This window comes from Diachasmimorpha longicaudata, chromosome 6, assembly GCF_034640455.1.
Source record: "Diachasmimorpha longicaudata isolate KC_UGA_2023 chromosome 6, iyDiaLong2, whole genome shotgun sequence".
Classification (NCBI taxonomy): Eukaryota; Metazoa; Arthropoda; class Insecta; order Hymenoptera; family Braconidae; genus Diachasmimorpha; species Diachasmimorpha longicaudata.
In genome coordinates, this window is record NC_087230.1 from 10,381,548 (window position 1) to 10,401,498 (window position 19,951).

Here is a 19,951-nt window from a genome sequence, read left to right on the forward strand (position 1 = left end):
CCACTCAGCTTTTCAATAGATATACCCACCCTCATCTTTAATTTAATATAGACTTACAATCAATAAGTTTATTTCCCGGATTGTTTTTGTGTATCGTTGCCATGGTTCCCTGACTTTCACTATTTTACACGTACTATTCCATACATTTCCTTGTGTTATTTAATTTTTTTTTCTCATAACTTTCATTGCGTGGAAATGTCAGAAAGAGAAGATGAATCGAGTGAAAAAACGGAAGAGGATGAAACTAATCAGAGTGAAGATAACGAGGGTTATTCATACAGTGAAGATTCAATATCTTCTGACGAATTAACGGACGACTCTGAGGTAACCAGTGTAACACGATCATTATCGTTCACCAATGAGGAAAAGTTACTGTCCAATTATTCTGACGAATTTGGAGTGGGATCGAGTAAAGTATCGACACCAGTGGACTACCAGATACCAAGTTATTCCTCATTGAATCCCGGCCCGACGCCTCCAACTGGATTCAACTGCATTCAACGAAAAAATATGAGCTTTTCAAACATGGAAATGGTGAAAATAGAAAGGGAAAATCAGTGTTTGTTGAGAAAAATAATGGCCCAACAAAGACAAAAAAAATCTGTATTCACGACAGCGGTTGTCCCAGTTCGATTGGCAAGTTCTGCCATTAATCGTAAGAGGATGCAACGAAGAATCGACGAAGACAATATTGTAGGCATATTTCACGATTTATTGTGGCAATGTTGTTACTAATTGGATTGATCAATCTTGGTTACATTTTAGACAATACTGAGAAAAATTCAAGGAGCCAAATCATCCTCACTGTCTGGTAAAAGAGTTGATGTTTACAAATCGACATGTTGACAAGAAAAATTCCCATGACACTGCAATTCGATCATAACCAATAAACATTGTAACAAATAAATAATAGAATTACACCCGAGTATTTCACTGAAGGTTTGAGATTTATTGAAACACAACAATTAGCAGTCTTACAAAGTAGGTACAGTTGAATTGAATGATTACAGCGCTTCAGTCCAGCTGTTAATTCCGATTTATTTTTCATTCATTAGACGAAGGAAATAAAATGTTCACTTCAAAAGGTTTTGGTTTTATTTGATTTTTCACATTTCATTCGACATTTGAAGAGTGACCATGAGAGAGAGAGAGAGAAAAAAAAATGATCACAACCGTGTACTTTTTTCCTTTTTTCAAAAAATGTCCAATACCTATTCTCCATTAGTTATTTTTGGCCGGCCAATTAGAAGTGGATGCTGGTGTCCATATAGTACTGAGCGATCGGAAAGGATCGAAACCTGAGCGCTCTGGTAAATCATGATCAGCTGATTGTGATGAAGAATTTTGAAGGGGACAGACAGTTGGTGTTGAAGCTCCCCAGGGTGCTGCTGCCCAAACACCCCCAGTATTGACACCCCAAACTCCACTTCTCTCCTCACCGACTGCCCCTCTCGTGTATAACGGTTCCCAATTAGTCTCGACAGTAACCCAATTATCTTTGAAAGTATCGACAAGAGGTGTGAGCTTGTCGACATGTTTAGGAGTCGCCTGCATTCCATAACCCGAATTACTGCCTTCCACCAGGGAATTGCTGATGGGATTCTTATCGCCCCACAGTTGACACCTAGGAATTGCCTCTTCGAGACACTCGAGCTCAACCAGGGGCTCATCAGTCTCTGGAAGATCATCATAGGGCACAAGTTCAGGTTCAAACTGAGGATCAAAGGAATTCAAGAAGTAGCTACTTGATTCCTCATCATGATTCCCTAATATCAGGGATTCTGAACAAAACGCAGAGTCTTGGCTGTCAGATATTCCAGTGTAAAGTTCAGACGTAATTTGTAATGATAAATCGGGGTGAAATTCCAATTTGGGTTTGTAAATATCTTGCAACGTTTGATGTTGACTTGTATCCGGACTTTTAATAATAACATTGGAGTCGTCCTTATCGACCAATGGCTTATTGAGTATAAACGCCGGAGACATGCAATCCTGATTTCTTATCACGACATCACTAAATCTAGGACGATTCTCACCCCAGCAAGCTGGAGGAGGTGGTGCCGGGACTGGTGACAATGCTCTCGCCACTGGTCTTGTTTCATTTTTAACTTCTGTAGCGGCTAATTTTACTGGTTTCTCAGTTCGTCTTTTCTGCGTGACCTTATCTTTGCGTACTGGATTTTTATTCTTAATTTGCTTAAATGTACTTAGTGCACCCTCAGCGGTTCGCGACTGATGATGATGATGATGATGATGATAGTGATGATGATGGTGATGTTTCGTTGATGTTGTCAATTTATTTGAATTGGTTTTCCATCTGGAGGAATTTTCTTGGCGTTCTTTATCGTAGTCATCATCATCACAGTCACCCTCGTAATTGTCTCTATAGTCTATTACATTTGCAACTGGACTTGTCTGCTGTTTAGTTTTCTTCAGAGGTGTTTTACGCTGGGTTTTATCAGGTTTCTGATAAATTTGTTCTTTGTTATAAGGTACTTGATCCTCCTGAGTTGAGCTCTCTGTCGTTGTCGATGACGTCTCTTCTTCAGAATATTGAATTTTTTGACTAGCATTGCCTTCATATTTTTTGTACGTACCAGTATTGTTGATGTTGTTACTATTATTATTATTATTATTATTATTACCATTATTATTATTATTATTATTATTATTATTATTATTATTATTATTGTTGTTATTGTTATTACTGCTATTATTGTGCTGTGTTGAAAATTTTCGTTTATCCTTGGTTTCATTTGCTGCATTGAGTGAATCACCATCATCGTATTTTTCCTCTTTCTTATTATTATGTAGCTTATTATTGATGATTATTGGGCTGGCTTTTGTGAAATTAATTTTTTGTTCTTGATTTTGGTGGTCTTGCAAACTCTCACTAACAATATCTGTTTGTTTTTTCTTCTTGCGCTGAACAGTTTCGTGATTGACCTCACTTGTCTGCTCTAATTTATTTGTGTTCGTATGATCTTTCATTTCTGTATCGACTTTGAAACGTTTTTCCTCTTCAGCCGACCAATCTGGTATTTTCAATCCTCTCGGTTCCTTTCCACCCCCTCTCTTAACATTCATCAGTATCCAATCGGGCTCATCTTTCTTTGCCTTCATTGTAAGCCTAGTGCTATCATCAATTAGCTTATCTTTCTCCGTAGAAAGTGTAGAAAGCTGTGTAGCTTGTGTAGCCAACTGTCTGAGATCCAAGGGAGGCTGCACAGGACTATTTCTGGATATATTCTCCAATGCACCTCTCAGTATTCTGTCAGCCTCTAAAAAGGATACTACTAGGATACATATAAAAAAAATGGAAGAGAGACCCATAGCTGCCCAGTGTACAGGACGTTCCCAGGTGGGTCTCGATAAAATAACAGCACAACTTTCCAAAATGTGTCCAGGAATCGTCGTGAGGAGTAAGAGCTTTACAATTCCATTCTCCACTCTGTCAGAATCTGTCCCATCATATTCTATACTTGTGAATATCATGAGCTCTCGTTCAATTTTAGACAGAGTGAAGTCAGGAGTGAAAGCTATTTCAATTTTCTTAGTGGAGTTTGGATTGAGTTTGAATGATTGACAATTCAGTACTTTAAAACCATAACCTTCACAGGGTATTCCACTTATTGAAAAACCATAAATATCAATTGGCAATTCGCCAGTATTTCTAGCAGTGAATGAACGTATCACTGTCAAATTTGGAAGTGAATTTTTTTTCGTTTCTCGTTGTTCACAATCCTTGAGATGCTTCTCAGCAAGTTCAAAAAGAAGAGGTGTATTTGAATTGGCCTTTCTATTACCAAATTTAAATTGTGCATGTGCACCACGTCCCATAAATCGTATAACCTCGAGAATAGTCATGTTGTTTCGAATGTAAAGTAAACCCGAGGAGAATACTGCGGTCGATGGTGTATATGAGAGCCTTATTGTCTTAAATTCACCAGGATTGAGGTAGAATGGTAACGAATCCACTGCTGTTTCAATATCCAATATTTCTTGGAAAGTTGTGCGTTCATCTTGGTGATGGCTGAACTTGAATTCTCCATCTAGAGTAGCTGGACACCCCTCACACTCTGCTTTTAATTCATTTGGTAATGAATGGTATAATCTAGTACCCTGTGGATAACTCCAATCCATGACGAGCTGAATGTAGAGTGGTTTAGTACTGCTGGGATTGCGAAATGTCAAACTTTTGAAAGATGTATTTCCAACTTGGGTCAATGGAAATGTCAATGGCTCGAGAGTTTTGTTTCTTTGATTATAATTATGATCTTCCGAGGGGATAACCAAGGATGGCCAATATGGCTTAATATTAACAAAGAATTTGTGACCACGTACTTCGGTTGTATCGAGACGCATGGTTATGTTATCCCAATTAGTGGAAATATTTAAATAACGTGAGTATCTTGCATTGAGCAAATTTAAATCAGTGTCTCTAGCATGGGAGGGTAAATTCATCGTATTCAACCACTGATTACCAGATGTTGTATTGAGTGATAAGCCCAGATAACAGTGGGGTGTGCATGTCACTGATGGATCAATTTTAATCGAGCCAATTTGATTTTCTCCTTTGTATATTGTTGGAAGGTTAGGTTCTTCCAATGGTATATACTTTACTCTATTATCTTTGTCGATTGGAGCTATAACTGTAACCTGCATCGAGCGTGAAAATGTCGAGTGAATTTTCAGCTGTTGCATGCAAATCGTACCGGGAAAGCAATCGGAGAAAGTAATTTTTTTCAGAGAAATCCTCCCATGAGCCACTCGCATGTAGACAGGAATAGTTAGCCTCTCATAAGTTGTCCTAACGAAAACATCACCAACGATTGTGTCCTCCTCGATCATTGGTGTTTTCACTTTTATTTTAAATATTGCCAGATAACCAGGCTTTATACTCTGATTGCCTGTGTTACTACAGACACTCATATTTCTAACTCCTTTGTTGAAAAGATCAGTAGGACCACTTTGACAGCCCATAAGCTCCAGCACTGCTCCTGGCATATTAACACCCCAACCGTGTAGCTCTACATTAACTGGATTTTGATTTTCCAGAGCAAAGATGGCTTCATTTTCTGTACCACTTCCCACTGTTCCAAAATTCATCGTTCCACGATCGCTCTCCCTTTCACCGGGAATAATTTTTTTCACTTTACCATCATAACTTAGCAATGGAACCTCTGTTGTCGATACATTTGAGTGAATTATTATCGACGATTCTAATTTGGTATTATCGTTTTTACCATCGTTGTTGAGGTTAAGTGTGAATATATTGGCCTTCTGTCCTGACTTGAGAATCCTTGGGAGGAAGTTTTTTATTGAAAATAACGATCTAGCTTCTAACGATAAAGATACATTGGTGATGGCAAGTGGTACTTTGAATCTGTTAACAACACTAAAATTTCGTGGCTGATTAGAGTGTGGTGAACAGTAATGTGCAACTGTTCGATTTATTTCTAAGCCACCCTGAAGTACCTCCGCCATCCAGGGAATTGAGAGTTTTTGACTAGAGCCACCAGGGCCGATTCCCTTGATCACCAGTTTACCTTTCAAATGTTTCAAATCCAAGCCAGCCTTCCAATCATAGATCAAGGTACCAATTGTTACTGGCCCTTCAGTCTCACCTGGTATCACAGTCGATTCAAAGTTTATTCTCAACGCCTTGGACACTGGTGTACTGATGACGTTGATTACTTTCACTGCCTTCTTAGCTGAATTTCTCAGTGCAATTGGATAATGAGTAGGTGATTGGAGTGATCCACCCATTCCTAGATTTATCGACGCTGAATTACCACCCCAGTGAAGTCCAGCTCCATTTCCAACCTCCACTTCAATGGCAACTACCATTATTTCAGCGCTATTGTTTACTTTGAATCTCACATAAGCGGTGTGATTCTTTTCTACGTACGCATTGAAATGTAATTTTATGACTGGTTTCGTTTGGTATGGTGCTATCTCCCATAATTCACGCGGCCCCTCAGCCTCACCTGATGGTAATTCTAATTGAAATTCACCTCCGCTACTGTAGACCTCTACAACTTGCATAGGCTCCGAATGGGGATTGTGCATATAAATTAAAGGTGTAAATGATGCATTCAGAGGTAGTTTAACACCTACAACGGGCCGCAATCTGTACGGACTACTTATGCTCGAGCCCTTCACCTGATACCTTAAAGTTCCATCTGATGTGTGAATGTACAGCTGGCTCTCAATTTCACCCTCTTCTCTCCCAAGAAATATCACGTTGAACGTTGTGTTTCCCAATGGTGGAATCACTTTGTCCTGGAAAAAGGATGAATGAAAGTGCTGAGTGCTACCTGAAATTGATGTCAAGTGGATTGTCCTATTGGCATCACGATTCAACAGAATCACCGTCTTTTTGTGGGGAATTCCGAGTTGTCTGAAATTATATATTTTTTTTCATTATTTCGTGCATATAATGATAATAATAATAATAATAATAATAATAATATTATCTACTCATATTCATCTACTCTTGAAAAAAAATTTTCAACCCTCCTAATTTTCATATTTGAGAAAAAGAAATTCAAGACATTATCTTTTTAAATTAAGTATAATGTACATTTTATAATAAAAGTTTTTTTATTCATTTCCCAAGATATAATTAAAATATTCTCAACTTTGACATATGACTGACGAAATAGATTGTTGACCAAAAATATTTCTCTTATTTTTAAATCTAAGGCTTTTCTTTTTTTTTAAAGGCGTATATAAATTGCAAACCTCTCTTTGAAGTCCAGGACACGTGGCTCAAACTGAATATACGATACCGAGTCCGGTAGAGTTTTGTCATCCACTCTAGAATCCCTATGAGAATACAAGTGTAATTCACAAAAGGTGAAATAAAAAATATTATTATAGGAGATAAAAAAGAGGAACATCTCAGAGACATTAGAAATGTAATCGACAAAATTGAAATTTATCCATAAAATTTTATCAAATTGTTTATCTATTTTTTAGAATTATTTCTAATAAATATAGCATATTTATTAACAATTTTTATTGTCCCATCCTTCCTATTTTTTACTCATAGGAGCATAGTTATTGTGCTTACCCAGCCATGTGCACTGACCCAGTGAAATCCTGCTAATTTAGCGAATAATCAGGCAAAGAAAAACAGAAAATAAAAAAATTAATTAAAGCTACAATATTCATTGATTACATTATGACTTGCACTGACCTTGTGCATGGACATGGGTATGTTATCCAATAGATACTGGACATCCTTGTCATCCTGGACAAATGCTGGAAATTGATGAGAATAAACATATTGTCAAATCACTGGTAGATCTTCTACAACAGCAAAAAATCTAGCTTTGTAAAATGCAACATGACATACGCAAGAAATGCATCAGATATAGTTATATTAATGACATAATATAAAATGGTTCCATGTAATGACGAGGAAAATGCACTTGTTATCACTAAAATGTGATGAATAATTGTGGGGACAATGGGCTGTTAATACCAAGTATGAAAGTGCTAACTTACCATTGTTGTGACCGTGAAAGGACGGTCTAATTAGTAGCACTGAATCCAGAAATGTTAACAAAAACAGGTAACAGCATACCCTTGTCTCAATCATAATATATTTGCACGAAATTCCTTGTCACAGGCATTCACTTTTTGAGGTTGAGTTTCTGTGAATTTATTGATTAAAAAAAAAAGAGTAATAATGTTTCGCTAAAACTGTATGGTAGCCTTAACGCCGAATTTGGCCATATTTTTTCACAGCTCTATATCGAATGTTTCACAATATCGATTATGCCTCCATCACAGCTCAGTCGTCGGAACCCACTAACTGGCAGAAATGTACAGCATCTACCTTGACTAACATCCGTGACATTCGTAATATTACTAGAGATTTTAAACATTGAAATTAAAAAAAAAAGAAAAAAAAAACCCAGAGCCATACGCGAAAAATCTTTTTCATTAGGGGATTGAATGATTTTTTTTCTTCTTCATTTGCACATACTATACTATTTAGGCATCTCACGATTGTACCTCCAACGTTAAAAATACTTTCTACTTTATCTAATGTGCTACTTGATGAGTCCAACACTCTATGTATGTAGATACATATACTAAATACGAATTATAGTTCATTATAAATAAACAATTAATTACTGAACTGCAGAATCATATTCATAAATAATCCTAAATTGTTCCCCGACGAGAGCAATTCGTTGCATCCGGAAATTGGCTATTTATTTACCAACGGTGTTGTTAATTATTGGCATGTTTTTTTTCGAAAGGCTTGTGTACGAAAATCGACACAGATGTAGTTTACACTTGCAGATTCTTAGTATAATCAAAATATTTCAAATAATCTGTCATTACCCTGCAACAGTAAATAATTGGATTGCGATAATTGTATTCTCGTATTGATCTTCTGTAAAATTAATGTAACAAATGCCTCATGAATCTTATGGGCTCATAGCTTTGTGGCTTCATGATTATTGCTAGGATAATTATTTTTAACAACGAATAATATACTAATATTTTTCATCAGATCAATTAGGAAAATTTAAAAAATGTAAAAATACCTCTATTGAAGATCGTTTTTGCCCTCTTTATAGCCTCATAAAAAAAAAATAGTTGGCGTCCATGTCAATGTCAACCAAGGTGCCCTTGAAGAACCTTCGCACAGTGATTCTCATTTCCAATGATTGGTAACGTTCAGGCATCCTAGATTTACGGGATTCAAATTTCCTTTGTAAAAAAATTTGCATTTCATAACTGTCAATTTTTCGAGTGATAATGAAAAAAATATTCAAGAGATGGGTGTATTATTTATAGATCGGTGTATTTTAACATTGAAAAATTGACAACCATTCGGAGAAAGTTAAAATGAAAGAGAAAAACTCAAAACCATTGCATTGTGTGAATTTTCCCACTATCGAGCATCCAAAAATGTTCACTGGGGTAGACGATTTTGATTGAGAACCGGATGACGTGCGCCGACGCAAGTAACATAATAGACTTTGAACCGAGTAGTATCTCCACGATTCGTTCCTCGTTCATGGCTCACTCACAGTTGCTCACGGACCTGCGTGATATTAGCGTCTCCTAATACTTGGCTTAATTCACTGCTTACACCAATTAACATCAACTGTGAACTACAAAAACCAAAACCGTAAGCAAACATATTTTCTTATTTTTTATTGTCTCGTTTAAGTTATTTTTTGCATATACTTGGAAAATTTATTGAGAAAAAACAACGAAATGTTAAGACCAGGGCCCCAATGACCTTGGTTGACATTAGACCAATATAGCTCGGTATGAACTGCAAACGTTTCATCAGTAACATCATCAGCCTTATAAGATAATTCCATCTTCATACCTGAATTTTATTGGACCTTTCAAAAATTCATTTCATTTGCGACTATTGAAAAAAAATTTCATTCGTATACATATATATTGTTATTAGAGATAATATTATCCTACGAGAACACTCAATTTTTTATTTAAAATGGAAATTAATGTTTGCTTACCAATATTTCTACGTACTCTATCACAGGGACCGGAGGTAAAGAAACTCAAGATTAAATTCAAGAGCAAGAAGTATCTAGACATTTGAAATGTCAAATGTGTATTTAGCTTGGGTGGCCACTATTATGCAATCCATAGGTGCATTCCTCAAATGCATGTTTTAGAGAACGTTCAATCTCACGTGTCATATGTTCAACACCTCCATCAGTGTCTACTGATTTGTTGTTCACCGTACAACAAATCAGTAGACACTTAGTAAATGAATTAAATTGAGGAAGGTATTTTTTGTTTGATACTAAAGCTCCAAGGTGATCTAGTTATCAAAATTCAGTCGCTAAAAGGAAGACAGAGTCTTTCTGTTTCTGTCTCTCAATTTTTGCAATTATATTTTCATCGACATTTAATCATTTTTATTTATGAAACTACTTTATCGACACAATAGTGGCATTGTTGAGGAAATTGTGAAGTAACTGTATGGTTAGATAAACTAAACAATTTCGCAAATAAAACGGGAATAATTGAAGGAAAAAAACGTAAATTAGAGGATTAATTTAGGCATCACAATTGTGAGATTTAATATTTCTTAAAGATTCTACCATCTTGAGATACATGCGCAGATTGGAATTCGGTGATAATCCTAAATATCGATCCAGCATGGGGGAAGGAGGATTTATTCTGACACTAAGCCCCTTTCGTCCCTATTCTTGAGTCTTTATATAAATATATTGAAGTTGTGATTAATGACTTATGATTCGACAAGAATAATGAATTGATAAGAGGTTTCGTATTGATTTATCATATTTGTTGACCCAGGGATGGCTTGAAAGGCATTGGTTAAGAGATTAATTTAACTTGAGAAAAATAATAAATATATTGCAAAAGAATTGCGCAAGATGATGCAATGGCGAATGTTGAATATTTTTTAGAACATGTCGGTTGAAAAATACGCAAAAGCTGAGCCGGAGCTCAAAGCTGAACTAAAAAAAATCGCTGAGACAATTGTGGCACCCGGCAAGGGTATCCTTGCAGCTGACGAATCAACGGCGACAATTGGTAAACGCCTTCAGGACATTAATGTAGAAAATAATGAAGCTAACCGAAAAGCATACAGGCAGCTCCTATTCACCACGGCAAAGGTAAATAATGTTCACCACGGTATAATAGTTTATTAAAAACACAATACATATACGTATTTTGACGTTTTTAACAAGTTATAGTAAATTCTACATATTTATAATTTATTTATTAAAGGATGTGATAACAAACCACATCTCCGGTGTTATTCTCTTCCATGAGACCCTTTACCAGAGCTCTGACGACGGTAAACCCTTCGTAGAGCTCTTGAAGGAACGCAATATCATCCCCGGAATAAAGGTTGACAAGGGTGTTGTCCCCCTGTTCGGCACTGACGACGAATGCACCACTCAGGGCCTCGATGATCTCCAGGCTCGTTGCATACAGTACAAGAAGGATGGCTGTCACTTCGCCAAGTGGCGTTGTGTTCTCAAGATTAAAGGAAAAACTCAGCCAAGTAGATTGGCGATTCTTGAAAATGCCAATGTACTTGCACGCTACGCCTCAATCTGTCAGAGTGCTAGAATTGTACCAATCGTTGAACCTGAGATACTTCCCGATGGTGATCACGATCTAGCTCGTTGCCAAGAGGTAACTGAGGAAGTTCTCGCTGCTGTTTACAAAGCACTTAATGATCATCATGTCTACTTGGAGGGAACACTACTGAAGCCTAATATGGTGACACCTGGACAGAGCTGTCCAAAACGAGCATCTCCTGCTGAAATTGCTGTTGCTACAGTAACAGCTCTGCAACGCACAGTTCCGCCTGCAGTACCTGGTATTACTTTCCTCAGCGGTGGACAGTCTGAGGAGGAAGCATCAGTTAATCTTGATGCTATTAACAAGGTACCTGGAAAGAAACCTTGGGCACTCACTTTCAGCTATGGGCGTGCTCTACAAGCCTCTGTTCTCAGAGCGTGGGCGGGCAAACCTGACCAAATTGGAGCTGCTCAAGACGAACTTATTAAGAGAGCCAAGGTATTTATCGTTAGCGTGATTGTTTTTTAATACAATATAAATTCAATATAATAATTCAGCTCACAAATTCAACACAAATATAATTCAATGCATGTTTTTTTTCTGCTGTTTGGAAAGATATTTTTCTGAAAATTAATTTAAACTTTATAAGATTATACAACAAAATCAATGGAATTGTAGTGTTGAACTTTGAAATTCAACATAAAATTGTTGATAAATGGAAAATTATATATTTTATAATATTTTATTTGACTGAATGGTAGCTGTAATTATGATGAAAAATTTGAATTATTATAATTTTTTTTTAAATCAACAGTAGATACATTAACTTACCGCATTTTACAACCCCACTACCGAAAAAATCTCAGCTTCAATTTTTATAATTATCCACTCTACTTCCTTCACTTATGTAGTGCCTGAATCGTTTATAATATATTTATCCTTTATTTATTGTACTCTGATATATGTATATTTGTAATTTTTTTTCTTTTCACGTAGTGCATGCGTTGTTGAACTTTGTCTAGACTTTGTATACTTGTTTAGGCTAATGGTCTCGCCTGCCAAGGAAAGTACGCGGCTGGCAGTATCGTCAGCAAAGCCGCTGATGTTTCCCTTCACGTCAAAGCACACGCCTATTAAAATACACAACTCGTTATACGCTTGACTCTCATTTTATTATTTCTTTCCATTTTTTTTTTTCACAACTACCCAGTGTAAGTATTACTAAAACCCTTTCATCAACTTAACTTGTGTTAATTCTTTGTGATTATGTTCTCTGTTTATCGTAATCAGTTTGAATGAAAAAAATTTATCCCAAAAATTTGCTGATGATGAAAAAATTCTTTCCTTTTAGGCTAACAGCGAATCGGCACTTGGAAAATACGCAGGAGGAGTCGCCGGTGCTGCAGGTGATGCCGCCCTGTTTGTGGCAAATCACGCTTATTAAGAAATAAACATGTTTATCGAATTTTATTCACTATAGTTGTCACCATACTTTATACGTCAAATAATATACACGCGCGTATACATAACACGAGAACTATTTTTCTCGACTTTCTGCCGGAAGCCAAAGAGTTAAAATTTGTTCAAACACGTGACATATTCTTATTGAATCGTCGATAGAGAAACTTGAAAAATTGATGAATATTAACATCACATTATGATATAATAATCGAAATGGATGAGACATATTCGCGAATTTTAAATGTATTATTAGTAGTCATTACTGAATTGTTGTGCACACGTATTGGAAAATGAAAGGATTCAACAATGAAATTTAAAAAAAATTCTTGATAGTGAAGAAAATAAAATAAAAACAAGGTGATTAGATAATGACATTATGATAAAGATCTTACATAGCAATGCTGCATCTGATATTTTCCTTGTAATTCGATTCAATAAATACACTGGAGATTGTATGTCGTGTATTAAGTTGATTTTGTTCCTTGTCCTACTTTTCGGATTTCCCAGATGTTCAGATTTTTCATGAGGAAAAATTGAGTACCTTGCGTTATTTTCATGGATGATTTTTATTGTTCATATAAAAAATTCAGATTATCCATCGTAAGAAATGTAAAAAAATTGCATTACATTTTATTCTTAATTATCCTTGGTATATTAATTACACCTAATATATAAATAGCCGTGATTTAAAGCTGTGGAAAATCACATAATGTAGAATGATGTGTCAATTCGGAAATTATAGTTATAGTTACAATGCTCATCTAATACAACAGCATTCTAATCGAGAATTAACAATTAGGCACACAAATGAATAAATAAATAGATTAGTTGATGAGTAAATATGAATGATGAAGGAGGTTGGAGGTGACATATCATGAGAAAGATTAAATAACCTCTTACCGATATACAGCGATCCAATTTAGAGGAATGTGTTTGAGAAATGTTCAATATTCATTACCTCAGAGACAAAATCAGTCTTTTAAAAGCAGAGAGAATTTCAGGCTTGGCCGATATAAAAATGAGGTTACTCTCTATGAGGACGATAATTTGAATGATGAGCAGTGAATAAGTTAAAAACTTGGTTCCTAATCAATTCGTGCATATTTGGGAACAAGATTGTTTTTAATCCAATAATCGCAATTGGGATAGCCATATTGAGGAAGAATGTCCTGTCCAACGACTATAATTTTTCGTCCATTCTGACTGTAATTCTGATGACTATAACCATAAATGTCTTTAGCAGCGTCAATAATGCGATTGTGCCAGACAAACTGGTTGAATAGCTGTTGAATGGCGGATTGATGGCGTTTTTCTTCAGGCGTAAAAAGCGTATAAGAACCGAGAATTGCAGCAACATCACTATCAGCATCAGCAAATTGGCCATAACGAGGTTGAGTCGCAATATAAAATGATATATTATTGACCGGTGTCATATTAGTCAGATTATAGATTGGACAGAGCACCCGAATTTCGGAAATCAGAGTAGTAAGACCGTGGAAAGTGGCATTATAACGTGTGGCTACATCCCCTGACAGCCCCATCTTCCCCAATAATGATTCATTAACAATTTTCATTATTTCCGACTGATCTATACCAGTAGTGATATTTTTCCACTGCGATTGTCCTGCCGAATGTACTGTACTTCCCATAACGACTTTAACACGAGTCCCTACATGTTTCAAAGTATTGTAAACATTATCATTAATAATAATTCCATCCACAACGAGCCATTCGTGTCTGTTTTTGGCAATTTTATCACTCTCTGCAGATGGAAGCTGGGAATTATCAGAAGTGTTGTACCAATTAGAAGGCTCAGCATCCATTAATTCTTGAGGAGTTTTATTCCTCATGCAGATGGCATCGTTACAACCCAAAACATTAAGAAAAGGTTTGGAAAGTTTTTCCGAAATTTCCAGGCTTTTTGTTGGAAGTGCTACACTGGGGCTGGATATCCAAGCCCTTGAGAATAAATTATTAATGGGATAGGTTGCTGCTAAGAGACACGTAACGAGAGTACCTCCCGCCCGATGGCCCCAGATTGTAACTGATTTTGCGTCGCCACCAAAATTTTGAATATTCAACTGAACCCACTGGAGTGCCACTGTTATATCCGATAGTGCATAATTACCCGAGGTTGGTAGGTGTGTAGTTTCTGTCAATGGTTTAGCCGATAAAAAGCCAAGTACACCAAGGCGAAAGTTCGGCCTGACAAACACCATATCTCTAACTCGGGCGAGCTTCGCCGACGGCTGCATAACCCCTGGAGAGCCTCCACTCAGTGTTTCAGCGCCAATCATGACAACTACAGGCAATGGAGTATCGTACCTCACCTGGGGAGTGAAAACATCTAAATACAGACAATCCTCATCGCCCCCAGTGTTGCCAAGGGCATCTCTTTGCCAGCAGGAATTGGATGAATTGTGTGCAAGGTAAGTTTCATTCCAACAGTACTCGATTCGATTGAGAGCTTGAGCAGATCGCCATCTCAGGCCGTTGACTGGTGGTACAGCATATGGAATTCCACGAAAAGCAAAGCCTCCATCCTCCAGGATACCCTGAACCATACCACAAGACGTCACTGCCTCCATATATTTTCCATCTTTGAGTGGTTGAATAATTATTCTACGAGGTCCAGTACAAGCCACTCCAATTATCACGACTACTATTAGCAGAACAGCTAGAATCACTCCAGTGACTACCTGATTTCTTCGTGCAGTGGATAATAGAGACTGAAGGACTCCAGGTTTTTGAGGATTCATTTTCTCCTCGGTAAATTCCGCCCCATCATTGCCACTATCCAGTCTCACGGTTTCCATACCATCTTCAGCTGGTGCTACTGTGTCATTAGTTTTATCTCCAATTCCATCAAGTGTCTCAGCCAGGGCCAGTCCTGTTGATGCTCCCGATCCCGATAATTCTCCATCGGGTCGGTTTTTTTTTATACTGGCCAGGACATTCACCAGGGGACGTCTCATCGCGTCTAAAATTCCCACGTCAGTTGGTTCACCAGTTGCCTGTTCTGCATCTTCATCCCGTGGGAAATCCTCCTTGCTTTTGGGTCGACAAAAGCCCGGCATTTTTATCCCTCCAATGGGAATTTTTTTTTTACGTGGCTCAACATCAGCATTTGATGACAACGGTGAAGGGGTTATTGTGGCTGCTTCAGCCCCCCTATTTTTCTCATTCTCCTCGTTCAGCATCTTTTCTCGCTCCTCGTCGGCTATTTCCTTTTTATCTGTAGTGTTGCGGTCGGTTTTCTCTAACTCGGGACGAGTCATCTTTTCATCAATTGTCTTTGGTTCAGTGGATCTAAAATCAGAAAATTTTCCTAACACAACCGGAAAATTGTTGGAATATTAGGCTATGGCAGTGATCTGGATATTTGCTACTGTTACCTTGATCTAAAATGACAAGAAAACTTATTAGCAAATCATATACATCAATGACAATATCATGAACACTGAGGCGTTGAAATCAATACCATTTGTGGGCAAAAATTCGAGATGTTTGGCTTCTTTTTTTTGCCATAAAAGAACGACGGGGGTGAAAATTTGTGTGTAAAGTATTCAGTGAAAAAAAACGAAAAATTGAATGAAAGCTTAATGTGTTGGGTCGGGGTGCTACATTTTTCTGGTGTTTTTGTAGAAAACTTTCTGGATACGTACTTGTCCCAGTAAATGATGCACGTAAGATGTAGCACTGATGCCAAATTCGTATACGACACGTACAATAAGGGTAGGACGCTTGGGCAGATGTTCTTTGCTTTTTTTTTTCTTCTTTCTAAATACATTCAATACAAATCGACCGGGCGCATGCGTCAAAGCTCTCATTATCAGTGGGAAGGGTGGTAAATAATTTTTATACATGTGCCACAACCCCATGTGCAATTTTAGATTCGAGGAATACTATCATCAGTTAACAATAATATTATATTCATTTAATTGTGAGAACAAAAATAACTTTAAGACGAATCTTTTCCATTTCAGAATGCAAATTAGCTTAATATAAAACAAAATGCATTATAAAAATATGATTAAATAATGAGCCTGTACCTACATAGGGTAAGAATAAGTGTACACTTTTGAGCCAATGGTACCGTCACACAATGAATTGTGACAGTTGTCGGCAATATCTAGTTATGCAGACAGGTTATGTTGACACATTCGCATTACTGTTGAATGATTCACTTCCGAAAATTTCCAAATACTGCTCGACGTAACGCTTTTTAATTGTGGCCATCGATTGATAAATAATATTAGAATTTCATTAGAATGAGTCCTACTGCGATATTAGAAAAAGAAGAACGATGTTTGGGCGGGATGACATTTTTTGCTCAAAGTCATCCAAGTGAAGTGTGTGGAAGTAACGGCCTGCCCCTAACCCCCAACTCCATAACAATATTTGGAAAATCACAATTTTTGAAAACACTGGAGCATCCCAATCTCTCACCCTATGTCGATATTGTAAGGGGTAAGCATGAACGAACTGTTGTAGTTGCCGAGTACAGTGGTACACCCCTCGAATCGAATGATAAAATAAGGCCAATAAATGATATCGTGAGAATAGTTTATGAAATATTATCTGGCTTGAGTTACATCCATCAATTTGGCTTGGTTCATCGACATCTCAGTCCTGTCAATATTTTGATCAAAGAGAATGGTGATGTTCAACTATACAATTATGGATTATACTACATGACTGACCGTGGCAAGAATGTTTCATTCCCAATAGGGTAATTATATAATATGTTGTTTTACTGAAAAAATTTAATGAGACGAATTTAACGTCTGTTCAGTTTTTAATGAATGTCTCAAAATTTAAGGCACATATCAAATTATTTGTTATAATCAATTTTATAACCGACAATTGACTGAAGTCAATACAGAATATGGCGAAAGATGTTCAATTTTTGTTAGATTCCGAGGTATTCAAGAAGAACTGGCCAACAATCAAAATTTATACATGGTACAATAATGGACAATAATAGTAGACAATTTATTTGTTTGAGGTATCCAAAATATACAGCTCCAGAAGTCTTTTTGAATTCAACAGATGAAAGCAGTTGTAAAGTAGATACCTGGTCATTGGGTATTATAGTAAGTGAATTATTGTTAGAAAAGAGCATATGGCCTGGAATAAAACTTCATCAGAGTTTGTGGAAAGTCCTGAGCCTTCTCCAAAGTCATAATAGTGTCTTTGAGCATTTGGCGAGAGAATGCGATCGATACAATGCATTTCAAAGAATCCCCGAAGATGTGAGAGATTTTGTTGATTATTGTCTACAAATACATCCCTCTCGACGTAAATCACCCAAGGAACTTCTCAAGTTGCCCTTGTTTGGGAGATTCACTCAAAATGACAGGAAAAAACATGAGGAAAGTGTTTACAAGAATATTATCGTTCGAAATATGGAAGAACTATACTATTTGTGGCGATTAGCTGGTGGTGATATGACAGTAGAGTTGAAGAAAAATGGATTGATACGCTCAAGACCACCAATACTCTCAATTCCAAATTTGATAATTCTCCTGGGACAAATATTCGGTCGAAGAGATACAGCTTGTTTGCTGGATTTACGCGTTATCAAAGTGCCTCTCGATACACTAAGACAGCGTTTGTCCCACATTCCGTACATCGCCAATTGTCCACGTCTGACGAGTGAGATGCACGTCAAAGCCCAAGACGATTTGACTGAGACATCATCTCAGCTGCCATTGGTAATAAGAGAAAGAGACACTGAATATCAGTTCTACAGAATTGTCTTGTTTGACAGGCTGTTGAAAATATATCCTATAACGAGAATAGCCATCATTAGAGAGGCCCACAAAGATATTCCCCCTCCAGTAAGAGGAGCTGTATGGGCAGCTCTGCTGGGCATCAATGGAGACATTGAAAAACGTTACAATGCTATTGACAAAGAAACACCAACACGAACAGATCGACAAATTGAGGTGGACATCCCAAGATGTCACCAGTACAGTGAACTACTATCGTCTGGAGCTGGCCATGAGAGACTCCAACGACTATTGAAAGCCTGGGTCAGAGACAATCCTCACTATGTCTATTGGCAGGGTTTGGATTCTTTGACAGCGCCATTTTTGTATCTAAATTTCAACAACGAAGCACGAGCTTTTGCCTGTCTCTCTGCATTTATTCCAAAGTATCTTCATAAATTTTTCTTAAAAGATAACAGTGTTGTGATCCAAGAGTATTTATCAAAATTCTCACAAATAATTGCTTATCACGATCCCTATCTAGCCAATCACTTGCGATCTATCAATTTTGTCCCAGAATTATTTGCCATGCCTTGGTTTTTGACTATGTTCTCACATGTATTTCCTCTTCATAAAATACTCCACCTCTGGGATAAACTTTTGCTGGGAGACTCTTCTTTTCCTCTTATGGTGGGCCTGGCAATACTCAAACAATTGCGAGACTTCCTCCTTGTATCCGGCTTCAACGAGTGCATCTTGTTGTTCTCTGATCTACCTGAAATTGATATTGAACTCTGTGTCAAGGACTCTATGGCCATGTACCAAAATACACCGTCAAGTATTACATATCGAAAGCATCAGTTCGATCAGTCTAAAGCGGCCAACTGGCATGAGCCTGAGCCAGGAACTGAAAAATTACCCAGAATCAGTATTGAAGATTATTTACAGCTGTTTGATCAGGGTCAAAAGAATTCCCATCTCCTTACTGTCGACACAAGGAATAGCATTCAATTCGAAAGAGGAGCTGTTCCAAATAGCATAAATATACCCTTCACAAGTGTTCAGCTGTCACATACTCAAATTGAAACTCTCGGACCCCAAGCTGCCGCCCTGACTGAGACGAATGACAATATTGTTGTTATTATTGGACCTCATGATCAGAATAACACTCTAGTAATGGACATTTGTTCTCTTTTTTCAAATATCTTTCATTTAAATAAATTTTTCAAACATTTTAAGTTACCTACAAGTGAAGAATTAAATTATCTGATCACTAGACCATACGTTTAACTGCAGAAAGCCTCAAGTCTTTTATTAACTTATTTACTTTCAGTACAATGTACATTGATATTTTATTATTATTTTTTCTTTTTCCTAGTTTGCAGATTTCCTCATTAAATGCGGCATAGCCCGGGTCTGCGCACTCCAAGGGGGAATCTACGCACTGCGTGGAATTCGACCACAGTTATTAGTTCCTCCAGAGTATTCGTAAAAATATAATATAAGCTGTTATTATATATATTTTTATTTGAAGAGTTACTTTAAGAGTATATTATGCATTGTATATTCATCAAGACAAGATTATTTGTATGATTATTTAATAAATTTTAATTAATTAATGAATATACTGGAGGATATATTTCTTTGATATGATGTCTATATCTATCTATTTATATTGCCATGGCAACGAAATCCCTTCAAAGCGC

General features: G+C 37.0%; 5 protein-coding genes across 15 annotated transcripts; 3 read left to right on the top strand and 2 right to left on the bottom strand.

Moving 5' to 3' along the window:
• Positions 1-195: 195 nt before the first annotated feature.
• LOC135163901 (cilia- and flagella-associated protein 97-like) lies at positions 196-928 on the top strand. The gene is made up of 2 exons (XM_064123804.1): positions 196-693; positions 766-928. The coding sequence occupies exons 1-2, from the start codon at positions 196-198 to the stop codon at positions 844-846; spliced, it is 579 nt and encodes a 192-aa protein (XP_063979874.1). The 3' UTR covers positions 847-928.
• On the bottom strand, positions 929-8,045 carry LOC135163819 (transmembrane protein 131). Of its 4 annotated transcripts, none has more exons than XM_064123642.1 (5): positions 7,516-8,045; positions 7,205-7,269; positions 7,079-7,110; positions 6,748-6,831; positions 929-6,403 (listed from the first exon to the last, which is right to left on the bottom strand). In XM_064123642.1, exons 1-5 carry the CDS (start codon positions 7,607-7,609, stop codon positions 1,222-1,224), a joined length of 5,457 nt encoding a protein of 1,818 aa, XP_063979712.1. In that variant the 5' UTR covers positions 7,610-8,045; the 3' UTR covers positions 929-1,221. The 4 variants fall into 4 exon arrangements, with proteins under 4 accessions (XP_063979712.1, XP_063979713.1, XP_063979715.1 ...); XM_064123643.1 differs by having other exon boundaries at positions 7,079-7,107; positions 7,516-8,044; XM_064123645.1 differs by having other exon boundaries at positions 7,079-7,107; positions 7,205-7,317; positions 7,516-8,044.
• Positions 8,046-9,000: 955 nt separating this feature from the next.
• Positions 9,001-12,986, top strand: LOC135163878 (fructose-bisphosphate aldolase-like). Of its 2 annotated transcripts, XR_010299196.1 has the most exons (5): positions 9,001-9,160; positions 10,443-10,652; positions 10,768-11,568; positions 12,112-12,281; positions 12,422-12,986. XR_010299196.1 is itself a non-coding variant. In XM_064123765.1 (4 exons), the coding sequence occupies exons 2-4, from the start codon at positions 10,446-10,448 to the stop codon at positions 12,512-12,514; spliced, it is 1,101 nt and encodes a 366-aa protein (XP_063979835.1). In that variant the 5' UTR covers positions 9,001-9,160; positions 10,443-10,445; the 3' UTR covers positions 12,515-12,986. The 2 variants fall into 2 exon arrangements, 1 of the variants encoding a protein (XP_063979835.1); XM_064123765.1 differs by lacking the exon at positions 12,112-12,281.
• LOC135163841 (neurotactin) lies at positions 12,498-16,727 on the bottom strand. 4 transcript variants are annotated; one of them, XM_064123695.1, is made up of 3 exons: positions 16,588-16,727; positions 16,197-16,311; positions 12,498-15,840 (listed from the first exon to the last, which is right to left on the bottom strand). In XM_064123695.1, the coding sequence occupies exon 3, from the start codon at positions 15,807-15,809 to the stop codon at positions 13,617-13,619; it is 2,193 nt and encodes a 730-aa protein (XP_063979765.1). In that variant the 5' UTR covers positions 15,810-15,840; positions 16,197-16,311; positions 16,588-16,727; the 3' UTR covers positions 12,498-13,616. The 4 variants fall into 4 exon arrangements, with proteins under 4 accessions (XP_063979765.1, XP_063979766.1, XP_063979763.1 ...); XM_064123696.1 differs by lacking the exon at positions 16,197-16,311 and having other exon boundaries at positions 16,588-16,726; XM_064123693.1 differs by lacking the exon at positions 16,588-16,727 and having other exon boundaries at positions 16,197-16,435.
• A 75-nt stretch (positions 16,728-16,802) lies between these two features.
• LOC135163838 (TBC domain-containing protein kinase-like protein) lies at positions 16,803-19,868 on the top strand. 4 transcript variants are annotated; one of them, XM_064123688.1, is made up of 3 exons: positions 16,803-17,263; positions 17,522-19,418; positions 19,624-19,868. In XM_064123688.1, the coding sequence occupies exons 1-3, from the start codon at positions 16,803-16,805 to the stop codon at positions 19,735-19,737; spliced, it is 2,472 nt and encodes an 823-aa protein (XP_063979758.1). In that variant the 3' UTR covers positions 19,738-19,868. The 4 variants fall into 4 exon arrangements, with proteins under 4 accessions (XP_063979758.1, XP_063979760.1, XP_063979757.1 ...); XM_064123690.1 differs by having other exon boundaries at positions 17,540-19,418; XM_064123687.1 differs by having other exon boundaries at positions 17,522-19,868.
• The last annotated feature ends 83 nt before the right edge of the window (positions 19,869-19,951 follow it).